Raw genomic sequence first — 23,951 nt, 5'->3', positions numbered from 1 at the left:
AGAAGGAATGATAAATCTTCTGGTTATTGTTATTTAAGTAATAATTTAGGTAAATAGTATTTGAATCAAATTTTATATTGCTCCATTGTGTAGAAATTTCTTCCAAACCTTGACATTATTCTGAACACTTTTCAGGTATGATATTTTATGTAAGTGTAGTCCCAGCACCTTTTCAATAGTTCTGAGTGACAGAACTGAAAAAAAGTGAGCTCTTCTCTTTTGTTTCACGTTACTCTAATCCAGGAATTGCTTCTGCTCTCCTCATGCCTGAGTGAGCAGGAAATGATGCCTTTGCTGAGTTTTTCTGTTTGATTTTCCAAAAGCTGTTGTCAGTCTTACAGCTCAGAATGAAATGCACATGGTAATTGGCATAGTCACAGTCTTCGGTGCTAATTGGAACTGACCCAGATGCCCTCAGAGATCATCCTAGCCTTTCAGATTTGTAAGTGTATGTGCTGAGACAAAGCAAGAAAGCATACTGAGAGGTGGAGAAGTCCCCGTGCGTGTTGCTGAACCAGGAAGCTTTGACTGTATGGCTCTCTGAGTCCGGACAATGTCTTGTGTGTTTGTTTCCACAGAGCATATATCATTACAGACTATATGGGCATCCGCAATGAGAGTTTCATGAAATTAGCTGCTGTAGGGACCTGGATGGGGGACTTTGTCACAGCTTGGATGGTAAGAAATTTTAACTTCACCCATTTCAAACAGATGGAAGATATGTTTATAATGTTGGACAGACACTGCTTTCAATTGCTTAGAGCAAAACAGTCACCTCTGTTTTGAGTGGAATGAATTCATGAATATAGATACATCTGGAGATTGTGTGCAATATCTGTCTACCTCAGGAAATATAATACAATTATAATATTGACGGCTGTTCCCTGGAGGGATGGATGTGCACACACACACGTACACATTCATGAAATTAATAGAAAATTATTCCCTGTGAAGTTCTAAATAATTTTTTACAAATTTGTTTTTTTCACATGTGCAGTTTCCAGGTAAGGAATATTGTCTGGCCTGTCTCAAAAAACATATTAAACATTCTTGAAGGACTTTTAAGACAGTTTTCCACATTTGTTTTTCTCATTGAACCTAACCTAATGATAACTGCCAGTTGTGAGAGTTGTATATTTTAATCTCTTTTATGTATTATTAGTCTTTATTGTTATAAGCCTGCTGACAAATTACATCTCATGCAGAGCTCATCTGACAAAAAGGAGCTTCTGTTTTTAACCATTGGGTTAATTAAACACAATATGTAGCTAAAAGGCTCCAGAACCTGTAAGTTTATAAGAGAACCTCAGAGTACAAAGAGCGTACCTCTCATAAAAATGGGACACTTTAACATTCATTGATTCTTTTATGAGGGCAGTTAATCCTAATTAGCTTTACTCATCTACTCATGTGACCATGAGACCTGCCAAAGGAATGACGACACCCAACCAAACCAGGCTTGGGATGGACAGCCCCACCGATGTACTCCAGAGACCACAGGGGGACAGTTATGACCATCACTGCCATTTCTGTTGGTCACTTGGAAGTGTTTACAGGGAACAAGAAGCAGTGGTATCTTCACTGCTACTGCTGTGCTCATCCTGCAAGGGTACCAAGTAACCACAAGGGAGTTTGTGTAGTCTGTTTTCAAGCCTCCCCCCACCTCAATTTAATTAGAACACAGGTGGCGAATGCAGGGCCCGAGGGCCGAATCTGGCCCTCCACCTTGTTTTATCAGGTCTGGCGCCTTGTTTCTACCTGGCGCAGTGCCGAGTTCTCACTTAGCTGTTAAGGAGTAGTTACATTTACACAGTCCTAAAATTACATTCGGCCCTTTGAAGGCAACCGTGAGGCTGATGTGGCCCCTGGTGAAAATGAGCTTGACACCCCTGAATTAGAGGATGTTAACTGAACAAATTACCAGATGCATCCCATTTCATTAACTTTAAAATCTAAATTTGAAAAGTGATTTATCTTATTTGTACTCCCTAGGAATAGCAATTAGAATAGGCTCGCCTTTGGGACCAGGCTGCCTCATGTCACAGATTTCTCTTTCTGTTGGAAAAAATTATTTAGAAGGAACTATATGAACTTTAAAACCTATAATTTCTCTGAAATTTGAGGTGGTGCCCTTTGAAGAATTTTTGCATTAATTGTGGACTGTGGATTTTGACTCCATTTTATAGTAAATCTGCTAACTAAATTGGAGAACTAGAGAAGGAATTCAGAAATGTGGATTCTCCAACCTTGCTACCAGTGGTTTGACCTTCCACAAGTAGCACACGATTCTCTGAGCCTCAGTGAGCGCATTTCTTACAAGAGATTAACAGGGCCCACCTGTGTGTTACAGGTTTCCGTAAAGATTAAATATGTGGCCCTGTGACAAGACTCACGATGCTGAAGCGTAATGTAGGCCTAATGCCTTATTGTTGTTATTTGTGTTTTGGGGCCTCATCTTCTTGGCTGGGCCTTGAAGTGATGGCAAGCTCATTGATCCAAGCTTCAGGCTGCCTAGGCTTCCTGACCCTTCTATGGAACCCCAGGGGCACGAGCGTTCTGCCTTATCCAAGGCCTGCGGTCCTGAGTGTCTGGAGTTTCCTTCCAATTGTGGATACTGGAGTAGACTAAGACAAAATGGTACATTGCTTCCTGACTTCTAGCAGTGATGCTGGTAAAAGTTATCGGAGAAACAACACACTGCCAAGACCTAGGAGCTTGCTTTGCAATTTGCAGGCAGAAGTCAGCCATTTGAGGCCTACATTATTTTCTTTCCCATGATGACATCGTTATTTGTTTGTGACCCATTTCCCTCCAACTTCTCCCCAGACTTTCCTCGAAGATAGTGTCTCTTAGGTCATACATGGCTGTGCCTCTGTTTACCCATTAGTTTTCATTTGGATTTTTTTCTTTTGAATCATAAGGTAAGGTTCAATTCCTAGGGCCACCTGGAGAGGCAAATAAACGGTGCAGCTTTGTCCAGAGACTTCCACTGTTCTGGGTGGTCTTTTCACTGCTCTGCCCGTGGTTTTTCTTTTTCTCTGTCTGGTTAACCTTCATAGTTTCTCCTAAATTTACTACTATAATGCCTTCTATTTCTACTAGCTAACCTGATAACTAACTTTTTACCTCCCCCTGTACCGTAGATTACTATTCTGATCTATATTTCCAATACCACAGAAGTAGGACTGAATTGAGAGTCAAGAAAACTATGTTTTAGGTTTAACTCAGCAATGTGATCTTACATCCTTTAACCTTTTGAGGGCCTCTGATCTTCGCCCTTCTGTAAACTAGAGAAAAATCCAAAGCCCCTTTCTGCTTATGGCCTTTCCTCATTAGACGCAGGGAAAGGGACAGCAAAAGAAGCGCAGTGCGCTCCTGATTTGCAAGTGCAGTCACACAGGGAGGATTCCCAGAGCACATCATTTCATTCTCAGTTCTGTTCACTGCCTAGGCAGCAAGTTTCTGCATAAATATTTATATGTCTACATATGTGCTCATTGATAACATTTAAAAAGTAATAGTTTTCCTCATGAGAGGAGTTTAAGGTAGCTTTGACCTTCAACTGTCTACGGAATTCTCACCATGCAATGAATATCAATGATGAAGGCGACTGTCGTGGAAAAACAAGTGACTGTACATTTCTAGTAAAAGTGTGCCTTTTCATGTATTTCTGAAGTAGAGGATTTTTCTTTTATGGAAATAATTCACACTTTCTCATGGTTTTAAAAGGTGCCCCAGGTCCAATGTGACCGACCCACAGGCGGGGGGTATGTCACCCAATCTGACAAGCATCTCTGGGCCTCACAGGACTGGGACGAGGCTCTGCCAGGCCCACTGCCGAGGCAGTCCTGACCTTGTCTCGCCCTGTGGTCCACCTCATGCAGAGGACAAAGGTATATAAGTCAAGGTTAAAGTTACCAGATTTTGTCAAATAAAAGAATACAGAAAGTGACGCCTGGTGTAACACATCATTGAGCCGGCCCTTAATGTTGATAAGAGCAGAGGAGAGCTGTCGTGAAGACACGCATGAGCCAAAACCTCTGGGTGTCTCCTGTGACACCATTGCCACATATGCAAAGATTTGCCTACGCTGGGCACCACTGAGCAAGGAGCTTAGAGGGACTGGCCATCCCACAGCACACTGCTCCAGTTTTATCATCCCTCCTTCAGGAGACAAAGGTCATGGCCTCTGCTCAGGTCTAGGGTGGCAGGAATTCCGAGGACAGCATGATGGCTTTGGCTTTTGTTCTTTGTTTATTCCCACGGGGAAAAATCCCTTCCTGTCTCGTTTACACCTAACCATCCCTTGCCCCAGCCCCTTCTTTGGGCTTTTCTCTTACAGCAGTAAATGGTATATGACTCATGATAGTGACAGAAACATCAGACTCCAGGTTCGAGGTTCACTGCTGGGAGGGGGGCGTGCAGGGGAGGGTACAAATATGGTGAGGTTGACGAGATCTAAAGAAGACAGTTCTCATGGTGAGCACGAAAGTCGTCATTGAGCATCTTCCCTCACAAAACCAAATGTGTATGGAATCCCTTGTTTGGCCTCAACCAACATATTTACACATTGCCCTAGGATCATCTGTGAATATTTGTGTGTGTGTGTGTGTGTGTGTGTGTGATATGCTACTACTAGCAAAGTTTCTACCATGAAACTAATCGTACACACACAAAACAATTTAGTTGTTTGCCAATTGACTTCAACTTTATTTCATGTTTTTATAATCACCATTTGTTTTTTAAATTGTGTGTGATTTTAATAGACTTTTTTCTTCTTGAAACTCAGAGTTCCACTATAGCCAGACCAACTTAGTCAATACTTTCATGTAGAAATGTCTTCATATGCATAAATCATAGCCTTTGTAGCTGGATTATAACAAGAAGTAAAACTTTTAAATTTGCTTAATTATTTCTCTCTATTGAAACTCTAACACAATGACTTTAGGATATCATTTTTAAGATATATATTTATTCTTCTATTTTAACTGTGCCTGCTTTATCCATAAATATTATATTATCTCTCTAAATATTTCAGTGACAAATTTTGTCTTATTATTTTTCACATATTTTAATTTTCCAGAGAGATTTCATAATTCATGTTTATGTTGCTATTATATTTGTTTCAAGAGACTGTCTATTTAAGAAGCAAAGCTGAAAACTCCTCCTTACCTGACTATAAACTCTTTGAGGGGAATTACAGTGTCAGGTATGTTCACAGTTGTATTCCTAGCACACAACACAACACAATACCAGGCATACAGTAGGTGCTCAAGATGTAGTTATTGAAAGAACAGATAGATCATGAAAGCACATAAGCATTAGGTTCCATTTCTGTTATGTTCCTTCCGCTTTGTGACTTAAGTGTTATAAAGCGAACACTGCACAGTGCTAAAGAGGTGACGGGAGGAGAGTTGCTATTGTTCAGGATACATAGACATCAATTCTTCCCACCCCCTACCCCCCTGCCCACAAAAGGCTGTGCACTGGCTTCTCCTGGGCTTGTTTCCATAACACGAAGGACTCATGCTTGTCAACAGCCTTGAATAGAGGCCATTCTCTCAGAGTGGTGATGGAACCATTTGACTGTAAAAGGCATTCTTTGGTAAAAACAAAGATTGAGCTTCTCAGATCCCACCAGAGAGCTCCTTGAATGGTCAATGTTGCTGCCAGTGGTGTAAGTTCTGCTCTCAGCCTGGGGGACAGAAGGAAGCTAGGCTGAGGTAAATGCCTTTAGCTACGGAAGCAGACAGCTGCTACCATGTAAGACAGAAAGTGACTAAACCTCAGTGGATGGAGCAGAGAGAATTAAGAATGATATATACTTGAGAATAATTTATATTCCTCCTGAGTTAGTATTTATTAACAAACCTAGAACAGAATAGAGGGAGGAAATATGTCTTCAGTGTTTGAGAGTAAATTATTCCTTCCACCTTACACATAAAAATATAAAATTTTGTAATTATGTATATATACACTAATCTAAGATTTGGGAGTTCTTTTATTGTTGTCCCATGCTTACTGTACACTTACTAAGGAGGGGGTGTGATTATCTGTGTTATTTCACTTCAGCAAATTAATAGTAGCTTATTGAGTTCAAATTTTTCTATTATACACATGTCACTATTTTGGGGCTGCTCTCAGATGTTGTTTGTCAATGAACAATAACCTGGAATACAACCAACATTACGTCTCGCTTGTTATTCTCTCTAGAATTAAGCTTGACAATTTGTATTATGATCATGCCAGCTTTCTAATGATTTCTCTTCCCCTGATATTTTAAAATGACAGAATAAAAAGCATAATTGAATTGATTTAGTATCTAAAATAAAGTAGCAATAATAGCTTTACCAAACTTCATAATAGAAAGGAATTTAAACAGTGAAACACAGAATGAAGAATCAGAGTTAGCAAACTCATAGAAGGGTGCACATGACAAATGGAAGGGCACATGTTAGATATTTAACCCCTGAGCCTGGACCCAAGAGCCTGGCATTCCTCTGCACTTTTCTCTTTTTCTCTCTTTCTCATCCTGTTCACTGGAGTTAGTTCATGACTTCAGTCTACTCAATGGCTAGTTAACTTCATGTTTGGTAAATTTGTAGTTGCATTGCATTATTTTATGCAGTGAAACTGAAACTAGATCAAGAATTTAATTAGGTAATATGCTATCTTTCTATAAAGATTTTATGTTTACTGAGATTCCTTAGAAAAAAAGCATGCATTAGGGGCTTGGGAAGATGTGATTTATTACGGAAGTGCTCTCCAAAGAAACCTGTAAGGAGATGAGGGGAGCAGGAGAGAAGAGGGGAAGGAAGCAGGCAAAGGTGTGGTCCTATGGCTTCAGGTAAAGCCTACGCTTGGCCTGGTCCACTGGGCTGGCTTTCTGTTCCTGGGGAATAGAGAGATAGCACCAGTAGGTGAAGAGGCCTGAGGTAGGGCACCAGCCCTGACTGCCACAGGAACAAAACCCAGGGCAGTAGAGTTAATGGCATCCACACTTGCCAGGAGTCATCACCAGTTCATCTGGTCATGTGATTGAATCAAATAGCGCTACAGAGGAATTATTTTTTTTCAACACCTTTTTATTCATTAGAAAAGTTAGAACCAAATATGGCTGTTTTGCTTGCACATGTATAAATATTTTAATGTCTCTATAAATATTTTATCATTGTGTTTCATGTTCCTTCAAGATAATGTTTTCACTAAAAAATTAATAAGACAAGAGAGTTCAACCTCCTATTTTCAGATAGCATTACAAGTAGGGATTGAGAGTCTTTTAATTTACAGGATCCTTGGATTTTTAAAGTAGTAACAGACGATTATGTGAAATTTTAAAAAAGGATCTCTGAAGTAAAATAGATTTTTGTATAGCATATAGATATTTGAGAATAGAATCACAAATTCTGGCTCTGCTTAAAACTCTGCTAAGTTTAGTGTCTCTCTGAAATTCTGTAGTACACTATAGGTGTACTGTATGTAATTTATATTCATTTATGAAACATTTATGGATTATATTATTCTAAGAGCATGAAAGGCATCTAGAAAAGTGGATTAAATTAACTACATTAAGATTCGAAGGACACTGAGAACATCTCTTATAGAAAGACATTCTCATGAGAGGCGAGAGATGCTCACTTTTCATCTTTTCTATTCTCAGCTCAGTATTAGCGTCTCCTAATGCCATTATGCTTTATTTCTGTTACTTGGTTTATACTTCCTCAGGGAAGGGGTTCTTTTTGTCCACCTATTCTTTATAATTTTTCTAACAATGTTCCATACTTTTAAAAGTACCATTTAGCAATTATTTGCCTGAAGTAGTTTAAATAAAAGCCAGAAGACATTGACATTTGATATTTATTCCTCTGAAAGTCAATAATATAATGAAATGAATGCTGGTTGTCAATAGTAGCTTAGATTAGAACCTCAAAAGAGAAGTTACGTGCTTCTTTTTATATTAATTTTACAAGTAGTTGGATTATTCTTCTTAAACATTTCAAAAACCTTTATTTAGTGCTTCTCTCTGTGGGCTAAGCCTCTCTGTGTGTGTGTGTGTGTGTGTGTGTGTGTGTGTGTGTGTGTGTGAGTTTTCAATTAGCTTCCAAAGTTTTCAACCACTGTGCTATTCTGTCAAGCTAAATAATTTTGGGAATATTATTTGAGGAAATATTTGAGGAATTTTTAATATAAATCTTTTTAAAAACATGGGATATAGACACAGAAGTTGGTTTGATACTTTTTTTCATTCCAGAGTGTCCGTAAAATTTGTTGAGTTTGTCCTCAATTGGCAGGATGGGAATGTGTATCTTTTAAGGTACTAAGAGATAGTCCATCCCATCTCAGCCAAACTAGCACATTTAAAATTTAGAAAACTCGGCTTTTTATTTCTATTCCCATTTGACAAATATAGGTGCTTGAAAGCACCGTATTTCTGGGGCTAGAAAAAAGTAAAAGGATACCTTTATATTATGCTATAATTAAGACAATACTGCGATTCCAAGTTATTAAGCTCTTTTTTGTTTATGTGAATTGCTATCCTTTAGCACTTGTTTACCACAAGGATTTTTAGAACTAAAGATTTTCATATTCACAGTGTATATTGCATTTGTAGTTAAATATTCTATAAACATCAAAAAGAAATTTATAGCAGTGAAGTGCCTAGTATATTTTTTGTTGTTGTTGCTTACTAAAAGAAAACTGGTTCCTTTTGCTAATGTTTCATTGAGGCAAAATAAAATACATTTCTAAATGTGCACTTAGATTTATCAAAAATCTCATATTGATTCTATCGCCTGTAGTTGAAATTGAAAATGTCAAATAGAAAATAGGATAATTCTAACGCAAGAGACTGAAGTATTTGAGTGACTGAAGTATTTAAGAGACTGAAGTATTGAGTGAACAGAGGGAATATTTTGATAATGATGGTTAAGTAAAATGGTTAAGTAAAATCATGCTTGGCATATGTTCTTCTATGTTCACATACCCATGCGTCTGAATGCCAGTTGGGAAATAAAGAACTTCTTTTTGCCCGGCTGACAAAGTATGTTAAGGTTTATTCCAGACCTGGGCCTGGCGGGCTCCAGGACCCTTCACTAGGACAGCAAGTTGCTCAATTAAACATCTTAAGTAATTTTGTGAACATGATATTGCACAAGGAAAGAGTCAATGAAGGATACAATACTAATGAAACTTACTCATTAAGGACAATGTTGAATCAACACTTTGGACATTTCCAAAGGTATCAAATACAACAGAAGGTTAGGTCCACATCCATAGTTTCTCTGATGTGATAGAACAGGACTCACAGAAAGTTAGGACAACACATGTGAAACTTAAAAACTTCACATTGCTCTTGACCACTGAGCAGAGGATATGTGAGAAGCAAAGCCTGAATGAGTCAAGTGCTTGAGATGAAACGGGAAACCTGGAGAGAAGCCATCTATTTTCATTGAAAAGAATAGCACCTCTCATAAAGGTTTTAAAATACATCTTAAAAGATACTGTGAACCTGTAGCTATTGAAGAAAAATGAAAACTAGTAATTTTCAAGATCTGAGTACTTTTTTCCTTGGCTTGCGTTAGAATTATCCTATTTTCTATTTGACATTTTCAATTTCAACTACAGGCAATAGAATCAATATGAGATTTTTGATAAATCTAAGTGCACATTTAGAAATGTATTTTATTTTGCCTCAATGAAACATTAGCAAAAGGAACCAGTTTTCTTTGTAACCAAATGCTCAATATCCAAACTCATTCCTTATTGAATGACTATTTATATGATGACCTTATAGTTTATTAAACAAGTTTATTATGATTTTGTTGACTATTAATAGAGAACTAAATATAATTAAAATTATACACACATTTAAATAATTTTTAAAAAGATTTTATTTATTTATTTTTAGAGAGGGAAGGAAGGGAAATAGAGAGAGAGAAACATCAATGTGCGGTTGCTGTGGGTTGTGGCCTGCAACTCAGGCATATACCCTGACTGGGAATCAAACCTGCGACACTTCGGTTCACAGCCCACGCTCAATCCACTGAGCTACGCCAGCCAGGGCTTAAATAATTTTTTGATCTACAAATTAGTTTTACTATATTGGTAGATATAAATAAATTATCTTCTCAAAGACCATTAAAAAACTTATTTTTTCCTAAAATGAAAATAACATATCTATGTATATTAAAGAAAATGTTTTTTTACAAATCCTTTATTTTGATTTGTGAATACAGAAAAACAAGCAGAAAATTATTCTTGGTGCCTATTCACAGATTTCCTTTCTTAGCCCCATAAGTCCCTAAGGTATGGCCGCTGGTGTCTCTCTGAAACTGCTGACACCTCCTGTTGACTGTGTCTAGAGAGCATAATACTTCTGAGAACATACATTCTCTAGTATCTAAGGACCTGTGCATGCAAAGAGTGTATTCTACTAAATGGGTATTGTACACATTTATTTCTAGTACTATTTTAGCACAAATATTTTCTGAGATTTTTTTGGCCTTCACTTGAACTACTTGTATTTCCACAAATAGTTTTACATGATCAAACTCACCAAATAAGTTGTCCTTATGCATTGTTTTGAATATTTCACCAAATTTTGATGCTGCAAAGTTACAGACCTTTAGTGGTTTTAAGGCCTTTCTGAGGGTCTCGCTCACTTATTCATTAAGGTTGATGAATAATTTACTTAATAAATATATACTAAGCACCTACAGAATAATAACAAATGTGTGAGGTAGCAAACATTAACATATATATGGTAAAAATGGAATCGTGATATCATTGCATTTAAAGGCAACTTTTTCTTGTTAAAGGAATCTCCTTAGGGTCTTGGCTTAGCCAGCCCTTTGCAATGTTGTCCGACAACACCTTTTGGTTTGTTCATATCTTCCCAACCATCTTTCAATATCCTAAGTCATTAATGTGAGGTTTTAATGAGTGACGGTGGCTTTTTTTGTGTTAAACTTGCATAAATAATAAATACTGGAGTTGCAAATTCCTATGCCCCCAGGGCCAGGGCGATCTAATAAAAGTGTGAAGCATCTGGTAGGAGATGAAAGGCTGTGAAGGGAGGGTGGGGCAGGGAGCTGTGTTGAACCAGAGAACATATTCTGTCAAAGAGGCATCAAAATTCAGTGTAGTACAAAAATACTGGGAATGTAAAGTCGGATAGAACTTCTGCACGAATTCTGCCCACTGGTCATCTGTTTTGTGCTTTACAAACAAGAGGCATTAAGCTGCAAACTGATCTGACATGAATACTGAAAGATCCGTGTTAAGAGTGAATTTGGGGAAAGTGCCATTCTGGATCATCTCGAGCACACTTCTTAAACTTACCCCCTCTGAAGGGTCGGTCCTCCCTGTTTTGTTATGAACACTGAAATGCAGGGAAGATAAGGACTCCCTGCATACTAATCACAGCTGATGAGAACAGCCAGAGTCCTTGCACCACTAAGCACTCATTCCATCCAAACATTTAAAGCTAACGTGGGCAAAAAGAAAAACCAAACCACAAACATTTTCATAACAACATTTTCTGAAGTGTTAATAAAAGGTTTGTTATTGTGGTTGGGTTACCAGCGTGGGTGCAGAAAGACCTCAAGCTCATGCTGGATGTGTTAACTTACTGCCTGGCTTTGGTTTTTCATAAGGAAATGGTGTACAGATGGGTACTAGATGAATATTCATTGTGAAAATCTTCAATGAATACAAATGTCATTAAGGCATCAGAATTCATAAAACTTTTAGGCAGTTTCTATAGCGATATGATGAACCAAGTTTATTGTTTAGCTGCTTGCCCCAATCAGTTTTTTACCTGAATTCCGTAAGGTGGTGTAGTTCCCCAATTTGTCTTTACGTTGGAATTGCCTGGGAAGTTTCAAAGCTGACAGATGAGTATGTCCTGGTTCAGAGACAGCAATTTAATTTGTCTGGATTGTAGTCTGGGTGTTAGAATTTTTTAAAGTTTCTCAGAGATTCTAATATGAAGACATGTCTGGGACCATTTCTGTAAGGTGATTCCAGGCAGTTTGGCATGAAAATATATTGACATACGCTGTGTGGGTTCATAACCATCTGATATTAAGCTGAAGGGAAACTGAGGGGAGAAATCTTATGGTGCCAAGAGGCTATACAAGAGTAGCAAGCATGAAGGCAAGGATGCCTGAGAAAAAGGCTGGCTTCCTTGCTCAGTTGCAGCACCCAGAGGCCCACAGTTTGCCACAGGGCAGTGTGAGCAAGCACTTGCTAAATTTACCTAGCTTTCAGTTCTAAGTCTAGAGCTTGATTTGGACTTCTTGCTTAGCAACTCTGTGATCTTCTGATACGCTCAACAAACTGCCCTAAAGGTATACCAGCCTTGCGGAACAGCTGACCAATGGCACTGTGCCCGGGCTTTGGCTCAGATAAGTTTGCCTCTGTAGACAGCAGGGCAGGCATCCCTCCCCTCGCCTTCTCCAAGCTCGTAATACAAAGGACAATCATGTAAGCATTTTGCCTGTTCTAATACAATATCATCTGCATAAACTTCCTGCTGATTCACCCTCCCACCAGCAAATGACCTGCTCCCCCAGTTCTCCATGCACTTTAATTCGATTCTTTACCTCTCATTAAATGCTAGTAAGTATTATTGCCATTCACCCAGAGGGTGGCTTACTTTTAGTAATTATTACTTAGAAAATATGGCTGTGAACTGCTGTGAGATAAAAGATACAGTGTGTGGAATTATGACTGTTAATAGTGTTACTTAATTTAAAAAATTGCAGTGTTTCACAAATGAGAACATCTTAAAATATAGTTTGCAACTTGCATTTTCAGAATGAAGCCTTTTCCTTAATTTTTAACATCTTTTTATTTTCTCTGTACTGTCATTCCCATAGCTCAGCAAAACATGAACTAATACCAAAATTGTATATTCACTATTTTTTAGGGTGAACTATTTAAGTGAAAGTCTAAAAAAAATGAGGTCAGCTTTAAGTAGGTCACTCTAAGTATAAATATACCTGATATTAATGTTATGTCACTGGCCAGAATTTCCACTGCTTACAGGAAGTAAGATCTGAATTATATGTTATGTTTAGTGATGAAAATTCATACCGAAAAGTTTATATTTTTTAGGAATACTTACATCTCGTGTATGCTTTCAAAAAATGACAAGAAAATTTTGAGTAGATAAAACATGGTTCTTATTTACAAAAATAAGTGACTAAAAAGTAGTGTTAAAATGCTGAATTGTAAAATGTAATCTTAAAACAAAGGAGAGAATTTGAACTTTTAACTGTCATAAACTTTGTCTCATAATCTCCTCTCTCCATGGGCTCTGAGTCCCAAGTAGCATTAATGTTCATGTACCACTACCAGAGGCAAAAATATGGCACTCAGTTAAATAATTTCCTTGTCACACACTTTTAGTCCTGCTTCTTTTAGTAGCATTCCAGTGGCAGATTTTGTTAAGATACTAATTTCTATTTTCTAAAATGGATTTTGTGTAGAAAAGCATGGAGGAGAGGGAGTTTGGGCCCAACATGCCATTCGAGAGCAAACTTGAGATGGTGATGAGTGAGATGACATTTTCCTAGTCGGTGACAATGATCAGGCACCGCTCCGCAGATTTCCCTCCTGTGTGATCCCACAACGGTTCACCGACTTGTCTGTAAAAGTAAAGCGTGGAGTCAATTAAGGCGTGACAACAAAGGAATTCAGTAGCAAACCCCGAGGACTTGTAGGTAAGGCAAGTGTAGATTTTAATTCAGAAGTTTTGAGAAAACAGCTGCACATGAACAACAACTTTTGATGGGAAGTGGATCCGGACAGCAGCTCAGATCCCTGATATTTCCGTCCTGTTCATTTGTCAACACAAAGGCAGGATAGTCTTATGAGATTAAACACACTCCGTGGCTAAAAATATAGTTTGACATTTCATTGAATGCATTTGACGAGACTCCACGTACAATTATATTGGTATCCTTTCCAGCTAAGAGAAGATTTTTGAGGGAGGTTGAGTTTTTTTACTTGAATTCAAATATAATCTTTGGTTGCCATGACATCTTAAAAATAGTAATCATATTTTGTTGAGTTTTAAATGTTGGGTATAGGGTGTTTTAATACAGATGAGAAATAATAAACTTTAGAAATGTTATTGTAAAAGTTAAATTGCATTTGGGAACTGTTAAGCAAATTAGCAAGGAAGGCCTGAAAAAGTCGATTAGCAGAGACTCCACACAACAGAAGAGGGAGTGAGGACCATGGCGTCGATGGCCGTCAGTGTCCGCACTGCCTTGTGGCACTGTGCCGTGTGTGGCACAGCTGGCTGACAGATTGCAGCTAATGTGCACGCAGAGAAGAAAGATGGCTGTGGGGATGTGTGGACAAGGGTCGCATCATACAAGATGCCAGCACCCAAGAAACTGGGGTGGTGCATGTGTGACGGCAAGCTCTGGTGAAAGGAGGGACCAGCAGGGAAGTTCTATGATACTTGGAATGATTAGGAGTGCGGGAAGTGGGGAGTAAATGGAAAGTAATTAATGGAGAGAGAATTGTAGGGAATTGTATAGGTCCTGGAGTAACATTTCAACAGTGGGGACAATGAGTGGCCATCATTTTTAATCTGCAAATATTGTAGCCATACTATGTGGAAGGCAGGTACCTGTAGCTCTTCAAAATGTTACTTGCTTCTTCTCTTCAGATGCAATGTCTATCGCTGCCTTAAAATTCCTGCCTTCTTCCCCTTTCCTTCCCTTTGAGGAACATTATTTGCCAGCTTGCTGGACACTACTCTTGTTCATTTTACTTTCAGGAACAACAGCCGGCAACGTTCAGTCACACTAGTTACTCTTTTAAAAAGCCATTTTTTAAACAAAAACAAAAACTGCAGATGGTTTAATTTTGTAATACAAACACAAAGGTGTGAGTGGTTAATCAGGCTGAAACAATAGCAGAGCTCTGCTCTTCAAAGCTCAACAAATGCCAGCCTCATTTTTGATGTTAGTGATTTTTTTCCCAGAACTGTGGGCCATAATTTTTAATGAAGGCATTGTCCATTCATGCCTGAAATTCATGAGTATAATGTGCAGCCAGATAATCACAAGATTTGGTGTCACACTGTGAACCATATAATTTCTGCGTGTCTGTGGATTAGCCCTGATGCCCCCAAATAGAAGGATATTTCCTGCTCTCCCTAAACATGCCATTAAATGTAAACATGCTGACAAAATTATTATTAATTACTTTGTAACTTTGTTGAAATCATCAACAGAATTAAGTCAATTGGGATGGTTCACGAGGTACTGAAAGTAGCTTAAAAAAAGAACCCGAGCAACCCAGTGCCTGGTGAGAAGTGAAGTGCAGGTGTGGAAGTGACAGAGGAGGCACAGAAACAAGTATCAGCAGTTTAGGGTGATGCTCATCCGCACGCGGGTTCCTGGTTTCAAATCAGAGAGCACAAGGAAGCACACAACCCTCCCCCGCCCCCCCAAAAAAAAACCCTGGCCAAAAGAAGACAGAGAGAAGTGGCAGATTGTAAATTTGCAGGACCCTGCCACTAATCTGAAAATAACGACGTTTCCGGAAGGTGGTCCAAGGATAAAAATACATACCGAGAATGTGTAGATGCCCAAGCCACACCCCAGAGCAAGGCTCCTGAGTTTGAGAGCAGTCTTCACTCTTAAATCTCTGAATCAAAGGCGTCATCTCGCTGAGCATTTGAGTTAGTTGCTCGTGTATTAGGTATGTTTTTCCACATACATACATAAACATATACATATTTGTGTAATTTACATACAGAAAAGTTAATATATAAAAATCCAGGTTTCTAGCTATATGTATATATATTTAATATATTAAAAATCCACTTTTCCTTACCTTTTAAAATTTTATTTTAAATAATAAATGGTGAAAGGAAATGGTTGGTTACAGTGCCAATATAATCCATCGGTAAAATTCGTTTGAAGAAAGAATGCTATTTATTTTATTAAAAATTTGAATTGTACATAATTTTTCAGGAATACAACTATTGAATAAAGTGGGATTTCATTACACTGTTGAAGAAATTACTCTGTCAGTGCCCTGATTCATGCTGGTGATTTGAGAGGAATTATTGTAGCTGCGATAGTAATCACAATAATGTAAAATTTATTGAGCCCAGGTGCCACAGCCTCTTCTAAAATTTTAAATCTATTGATTTATTTGGACCCAATGCTATTAGGCATATTTATTACCATTTCCATTTTACAGTTGAAGAAACAGAGACGTGGTGTGCCAGAGATTGCACAGGTGTGAAGTGGTTATCATCAAGAGTGTTCGTGAGCATCGGACAATGGGGTTATTATGGGTAGTGAAGAACTTTTATTTGGAACCAAAAATAGATTTTTCCCAGTTAACATTGAACATGAATGCAACTTAATTAGTGCAAGTTTATGACTGTGATTACATTTTGATGACAATGTGTCTGAAATGTATTGCACATGCCTCCATACTAACAAACAAAAAGTGATACAGATAAATTGAACTTTCCTATTTACAGTGGAAAGAAGTTAAATTTGCATAGTGTTGGGTTCAAATCTCAATCCTGTTATTTAGTAATTACATATATGACCTAGGTCTTAGTTTCCATATTTGTAAAGTGAGTTGATAATTTAAAATTACTTAAATCCTTTACATTACTTAGCATGGAACTTGGGGTCACAGTAGGCTACAATGAATGCTAGCTGTCACTATTTTTATTACTTCCCTTATCTTAAAAGGAGAGTGAGAGTAATGTCCACTTTTTAGGGGTTTTGTGAATTAAATCAATAGAATTGTATATGCATTCATTTCTCGATGCATGTTTGTGAGACACACCCGAGCACAGTGCGTAGTAGTTAACATGAAATAAGGATAAAGATTAAATGAGTTAATGCAGGCAGAACACTTAGAAAATGCTTGGCACAGAGGAAGCACTTATTACATGTTAGCTATTGTGATTACTATAGTTTCATTTAGTTTTCATCCTTCAGTTTGTTGTTCTGTTATATTTATTCTCTATTGTTGATTTATGGTTATGTTTGATTAATGTGTTTATTAATTGTTAGTGAATGCCCAGTTATCCCATAGGATGAGTTAGATCCTGATCACTAAGACCCATAATTCAGGAAGCTGAGAATTAATGTGGCCAGGGTAGTGGTGAGATCAGTTATATGTGATGGTTTGAGGTCCTTGTGTTCCTATGGACTCTCAGGGCAGAGGAATATGGTGAACAACTCAATAAAGAAATTCATTTGGGTACAGTCATTTGGGAATCACTGGAATTTACCTATTATTTGAAAACACTAGAGTCGGTTTAACGAATAAGAAGAGGAGTATGCTGTATTGGAGCTCCAAAAGATGTGGACATCCTAAAGAACTATGTATAAGAATAAGTAAAAATAAAATCAAGAATGACTAGTCAGAGATATAAGAAGAACCACAGCAGCTTTGGCCACCACACGTGGATAGAGCATTTGTGGTCTACCCACACATTCATGTCTTCAGCAGTTGACATAGTAGCCTTCTTTAGGCCTTCGCACAACCTTTGGGAGTGGGTACAACTCCTCAGTCCCGCTCTCCCTGCTTTCTCAAGATTCCTTTGAATGAAGGGGTCTGAGCTCTCTCCAGGAGTGGAAATGGGCCCCTATGCCAGGGCACATTTTTTTCTTCTCATCCCAGAGCTGAATGGTGTTGGACAAAAAACTCCTCTCTGATTTTTCCTAATAGAATAGTCCCTGCCTTGTCACTCAACCTGTCTCTTAGCTCTTGTGATCTGACCTAATGCACACCCATTAATGGAGTGCTTGGGCTGCCCTGGTGCAGAAGCTTACATTGTCAAAAACTTACTCCTTTCACAAGTTGTTATTCTATATCTTCTCCACTTTTTCTATCTTCCTGCCAGATTGTCTGTTTACTGTTGCATTAAGATAGAATGGGTGAGATAGATAGATAGGTAGATAGAAATTGAATGGATGTATACATGAATGAGGTTATGTAGACCTCAGATTAGAATACTGATCATAGGACCTTAACTCTTGTTTATGTCCTATGTACTTGCACATAAGTGGCCCTTGCACTTATTCCATTGAAAATGTCTCATGTCGTTTGCTGCCGTTTCATAAAGGTAGACTAACATGCATTTAGTTGTGTGAACTTCTGCATGGGTATTATTTATGTGCCTTCCTCAAAATTAACTATTTCTGCTAAACATCAATAATAACCAAGAAAATGCAAAAAAAAACTATAATGAGCTATTACCTCACACCTGTTAGAATGGCTTTTATCAAAAAGGTAACAAGTGTTGGCAAGCATGTGGACAAAAGAGAACACTTGTGCACTGCTGGTGGGAATGTAAATTGGTGCAGCCAATATGGGGAACAGTATGGAGGTTCCTCAAAAATTAAAAATAGAATGACCATATGCTCTAGCAAGTTCACCTCTGGGATTTATTTTAAAAAATGAAAACACTACAGTAAGTCCGTAACTTCATGTCATGTATAAGTTCTTTAAAATTGTGACTTTAAGCAAAATGATGAGTTATGAAATCAATTTTATCACAGGCTATTGATATAAACAAGAGTTGAGGTCTTATGTCATATTTATAGTAACAAAAACTTCACCAAACTTCTAAATAAAGACCCAAAACACTTCTGGTATTAAATGTTGAAATGAATGTGAGGTATACATACACTTAAGAAAGAGTAACTAAAATGAGTAAGAATATTTTCCCACCTGCTTATTCCAGTTCGGAACTGAGGGTGCCTGGAAACCTGTCCTGGTGTTTCAGGGTGCAAGGCAGGAGCCCACCCTACACAGGGCACCCTCCCATTGCACAATCATACTGGGACAGCTGAGACACACCAGGGCACCTCACCTCTGCATCTTTGGGATGTGGGAGGAAACAGGCTCACCTGGAGAAAACCCGGGAAGGTGGGGAGAGAATGTGCAAACCCCACACTGGCAGTGGCCCCAGCCGGGAATCAATTTCTTTTTTCTCAGTAACATTATAGTGAGACAACATTGAGCAGAACGTTATTTGAGGACCTGCTGTAACTAGAAAAGATATATGTGACCTGCTGTTCATTGCAGCATTATTTATAATAGCCAAGACATGGAAACAAACTAAGTGTCCATCAATGGATGAGTAGATAAAGAAATTGTGGTATATAGTTATATAGTGGAATATTGTTCTACCATAAGAAAGAATGACATCTTGTCATTTGCATGAACAAGCAACATGGATAGATGTCAACTACATTATGCTAGGTAAAATAAGTCAGGAAGAGTTAAAAAAAATAAAACAAGCTCTTCGAGAACCCTGAGAGGTAGTGGACAGGAGAGTAAGAAAAATGAGTGAGTTGTTTTCTTTTGTTTGTTATTTTTATTTTTGACTTTGACGTAAATAAGTTGAATAAAAATTAAGAAAAATTAATTATTAAACCAAATATTAAAAAATCAGTTTCCTCCAAGTGGTTTGTGTGCCCTAGAAAAACTTCATGGATGCTCAGTGTATTTTGCTGGACAGCAACATCAAATAAATGTATACGGGTAATTCCTGCAACACTAGCCCAGGGACCAAAGACACCTCCTGACCTTAGGCTAGTCCTGTTTTCTGGCTCACTTACATTTCCATTGTAGAATCTCAAAGAAAGCATTACCATTGGAAGAAACCAGCTGGAAAACTTCAGAGATGCCTTACTGCAAAACTTACATATGCTTCTTTGGAAGAAAGAGAACAATTAAGAAAATCCATAATGTTTGCATTTTAACAGAAGTCTAGACCAGCCACATTTAAGAAATAAGATGAAAGTTCTTCAGTAGTATGTCATTTTTAAATTACTCACCAGGGCTTTTTATATTTCTTTTTCCCCCTGGTTATTATTTTTTTATTTGATTTAATCTTTGTGGTATTTTTTTTCCATTACCATTTAGTCCCCTTATGCCCCACCTCCTTTTCCCAGCAATTACCACACTGTTATCGTCTGTCCTCAGGATGATTGCATGGCATAATATTTAGGGACATGAAGTGTGTAAAAATACTGTAAAATCATTTTTTTCATGGCGAACTCTACATTTCTCAATCTACATTTCTATCTTTAGCTAAGTTTGCATTTCTGAAATGATCTTTCTCTGAAGTTACAGAGAGATAATACATCCAGTCAGTAAATAAATTCTTATCTTTACATGCTTTGCCATAGAAGCAATACTAGGAAAATGTGTGACGCCACTGAAAGCATAATGATAAAGATTTTGGATAGTCACCATTTTGTTTGTGAGGACTTATAGAATTAGAACAGGAAAACAGAAAAGCTGGTCTTATTTTACTTAAGCCAAAATGGTTGACTAAGCTTTTATTACTGACCCCACCCCAAATGAAATGGTGAGCATCACCGAAATGTACTAATTTCCAGGGCATTATTGGATTGCCATTGGGAGCTCTAAAACATAATGTTAGTGCAGCATCCTGATTATTTTTTATGTTTTAAGACAAATATATCTAATCTTGTAATGGCATTTAGAGTATTGAAGCCATTTATCTTATATGTCAAATCAACTGGATTTTTTCTTAAGTATTTTTTGTTTGTTATCATTTAGCATGGAGTCCTACATCGGAATGGCCTCTTGTTTTCTCCCTTTCCATATGGGCAGGATCTCACATTAATTGAAATGGGGAAGGAGCTAGGGTGGGATTGGGCAAAATGCTTTCTTCATCCCCAGTGGTCCTGGAATGAATGGAATATACAGTGGAATGAGAGAGACCAAAGAAATAGCACCAAGGGGTTGAACCATAAACCAAGCCATAGAACTATACCACTCTGAGGGCCAGGACTGAAACCCTGGTCGAAGACAACAAGATAAAAACATGGGACAAGAGTTTTGAAATGTAGGGAACAAACTAGGGAGATTCCTTAAGCTCTGGAGCATAATAAGCGGATTTCTGAATCCGGGGGAGGAGGGGCTAGCCATCTTGGTCTTGGTAGAGTGGGCAGTTGAAGCAGAAGGGATGAACCCAGTGGTCCTGTACATACTCTGAGAAATGCTTAACCAAGCTCTGACAGTATATTTTAACCGCATTGTCATAACACCTTCAATAAAGTAGAAAAAATAGTAAATAGACAAAAATAAACATTTTGGGGGAGTAATTACTAGTAGTTTTTGTGGAAGAAATGAAATTTATATTGTGTTTACACCTGATATGCCAGGGTCAACTTGAATCTCCTTAATAACAGTTTTTTGGGGGGAAAGCCAGCCTGAGTACAAATCGCATTTTCTGAAATAAGCATTCATTACTCAAGTAGTCATGCCACTACCACCCTTGCTGTTAAAAGATTATATTTATTAGCCCTCTGGTCAGATTCTTATGTTCACACAAATTTAAGCATTCTGCAAAACCTTCTTCCTTATCGAATGGATCGGAAGAGCAACATCAGCCCAGAATTCTCCAAGTACCCTGTTTCTGAAGTTAGCCTCCCTACTTGATTTTATAAAGCTTCTTATCAAATACAGAAATAACTTAAAATATAACCAGTCAAAATGTAAAGCTGACAAATTTAGGTTCCATGCTAGTATTGTTATTTAGCCGACTGTAGTTGCTTAGTAAATGTTTGTTGAATGAATGCTCTTCTTATAAAGATTACCACATCTCTTGGAGGATTTTTACATCTTTCTTCTACTTCAGTTTCTCAGAAGTTTGGGATTTGTACAATAGGATAACTCCTAGAGTAATTTTTTTCCTGAATTTATGTTTATCTGAAATTATTTGCAATAAAATATACTTTATTGTACTAGAGATGAATTTGTTGTATACCATAAGCAGCTCTGTCAGAGGTATAGAATTGTTTTGACATTAAACCCCCTGCCCCAGAGACTAATATAATTTTTCAGATGCCTAAGCACACTCCTCTTGCTTCAGTATTAGTGGAGATTAATGGATGAAAAATTGACTGTGCAATCAGATGAGCGGGGCTCTGGTTTCAGCTCTGCCACTTCCAGTCTGCAGCAAGCTATGCAGCCCTATTGAGTCTCCGTTTCTTCCCCAGACAAGCAAACAGAGTGATATGCATGCATAACAGTTCTAAGGTTTAACTACATAATACAGGTCATAGTGTGCATATTACTGGCGTGTAGTTCAGTACCTAGTACAGTCAGAACTAAGAGAAGAATTGTATACTCTCCTCTTGAAAGTTCTAAATTGCCCTTTTACTTTACTAAGTTTGCCCTTAGTTCTAAAGGGCAAAGAAGAATTGTATACTCTCCTCTTGAAAGTTCTAAATTGCCCTTTACTAAGTTTTTATATTCAGTTAATCCAGGCAGAAAAACCCTTGGAGAACCTGTTGCTAGGACTGCTTTCCTCTCAAAACATTTTATGTGTACAAGAAGTACACGTGTTGTTAAAGCAATGGGAAAATAGAGAAGAAAACATCACTAATATTTCAACCACCATAAGAAAGCCAGAGTTAACACCTATTTTCTTTTAAAATTTTGTGCATTTGTACTTTATTATTACTACGTTAATGTTATATTCTAAATTATATCACTTAACACCAAAAGCACATATTCATTGTTATTAAAGTCTTGTCAGTGACTGTAGCATAAGTCTGTGCGATCATAACATAGTTCAGTTACTCATTCCCTCATTGTTAGGCATTCAGGCTGTGTCTAGTGTTGCACTGTTTTAAATAATTATGCATGTGTGCATGAAGCCTTTTTCAAATTTTTCATGTTATTTTATTCATAAAGATTACCCAAATTAGAATTTTTGAACCTAAAATATCTGCTTAAAATTTTATGGTGATATTGTATATATGTATATATAACCAAACTTAGCAATATAATCACTTTTAAAAGTACTGATGGGTGACATTAATCACCATCTTTAATTTATAGTCTCACAGAACCATCAGCACCATTAATCCACACAACTTTCTCATTTTCCCAAATGAAACTCTGTATCCATTAAATACAAACTCCTCCTTTGTTCTTTCCCCAGCCCCTGGGGAGCGCCATTCTGCTTCCTGTCTCAATCAATTCAACTACTCTAGGTGCTTCATATAGTAGAATCATACAATATTTGTCTTTCTGTAACTGGCTTATTTCACTAGCATAACATCCTCAGTGTTCATGGATGTTCTAGCATGTGCAAGAACTCATTTAAAAATGTGAATAGTATTCCATCGTATGTGTATACCACATTTTGTGCATCCATTTGTTCACTTTCGGCCACTATTGTGAATAATGCAGCTATGAATGTTGGTACACAAATATCTCTTTAAGTCTCTGCTTTCAGTTATTCCCCCAGAAGTGAGATTTTTGGATCATATAGTAATTCTATGTTTATTTTTTTTAGGAATCGCCATACTGTATCACTTTACTTCCCCCTCAGCAATGCACAAGGGTTCCATTCTTGCCAACACTTGGTATTTTACTTAAAAAAATAGTCATCCTATGGAATATGAAGTGATATTTTATTGTGGTCATTATTTGCATTTCCCATAATTGGTGATATTGAGCATCTTGTCATGTGCTTATGGGTCATCTTTGGAGAAATGTCTTTTAAGTCATTGACCCCTTTTAGTTTGTAGTCAGCTTGTTTGTTTTCTGTTGTTGATTTGTTGATGTTTTTTAAATACGTATTCTGGATGTTAACCTGGTATCAGACACATACTTTGTAAATGTTCTTCTTTCACTCCTTGGGTTGGCTTTCCCTGTTGGCAATGTCTCCTGATGCCCAAATATTTTCCATTTTGGTGAGGCCCAGTTCGACCATCTGTTTGGTTGCCTATGCTTTAAATGTTGTGTCCAAGAAATCACTGTCAATGTCATGAAGCTTTTCCCATTTTCCTATAAAAGTTCTATAGTTTTAGCTTTTGTATCATTACCTCTTGGATCCATTTTAAATTGTATATGGTGCAAGGTAAGCGTCCAACTTCATTCTTTTGCATATAGAT

At 37.6% G+C, this 23,951-nt stretch overlaps 1 protein-coding gene across 2 annotated transcripts in view; it reads left to right on the top strand.

The window, feature by feature from the left end:
* Nucleotides 1–23,951, top strand: part of TMEM117 (transmembrane protein 117) — a 398,947-nt gene that overhangs the window by 209,636 nt on the left and 165,360 nt on the right. Inside the window, exon 4 of one of the 2 annotated variants that reach the window (XM_045829770.1) lies at nt 579–678. The exons of the other annotated variant lie outside the window; for it this stretch is intronic. Coding sequence (XP_045685726.1) covers nt 579–678 — 100 coding nt within the window. The remainder of the gene's footprint in view (nt 1–578; nt 679–23,951) is intronic. 2 annotated transcript variants of the gene reach the window in all.

Source organism: Phyllostomus hastatus, unplaced genomic scaffold (assembly GCF_019186645.2).
Source record: "Phyllostomus hastatus isolate PE091 unplaced genomic scaffold, TTU_PhHast_1.1 phas_scaffold_93, whole genome shotgun sequence".
Taxonomy (NCBI): domain Eukaryota; kingdom Metazoa; phylum Chordata; class Mammalia; order Chiroptera; family Phyllostomidae; genus Phyllostomus; species Phyllostomus hastatus.
This window is presented reverse-complemented; position numbering and strand designations above follow the sequence as displayed.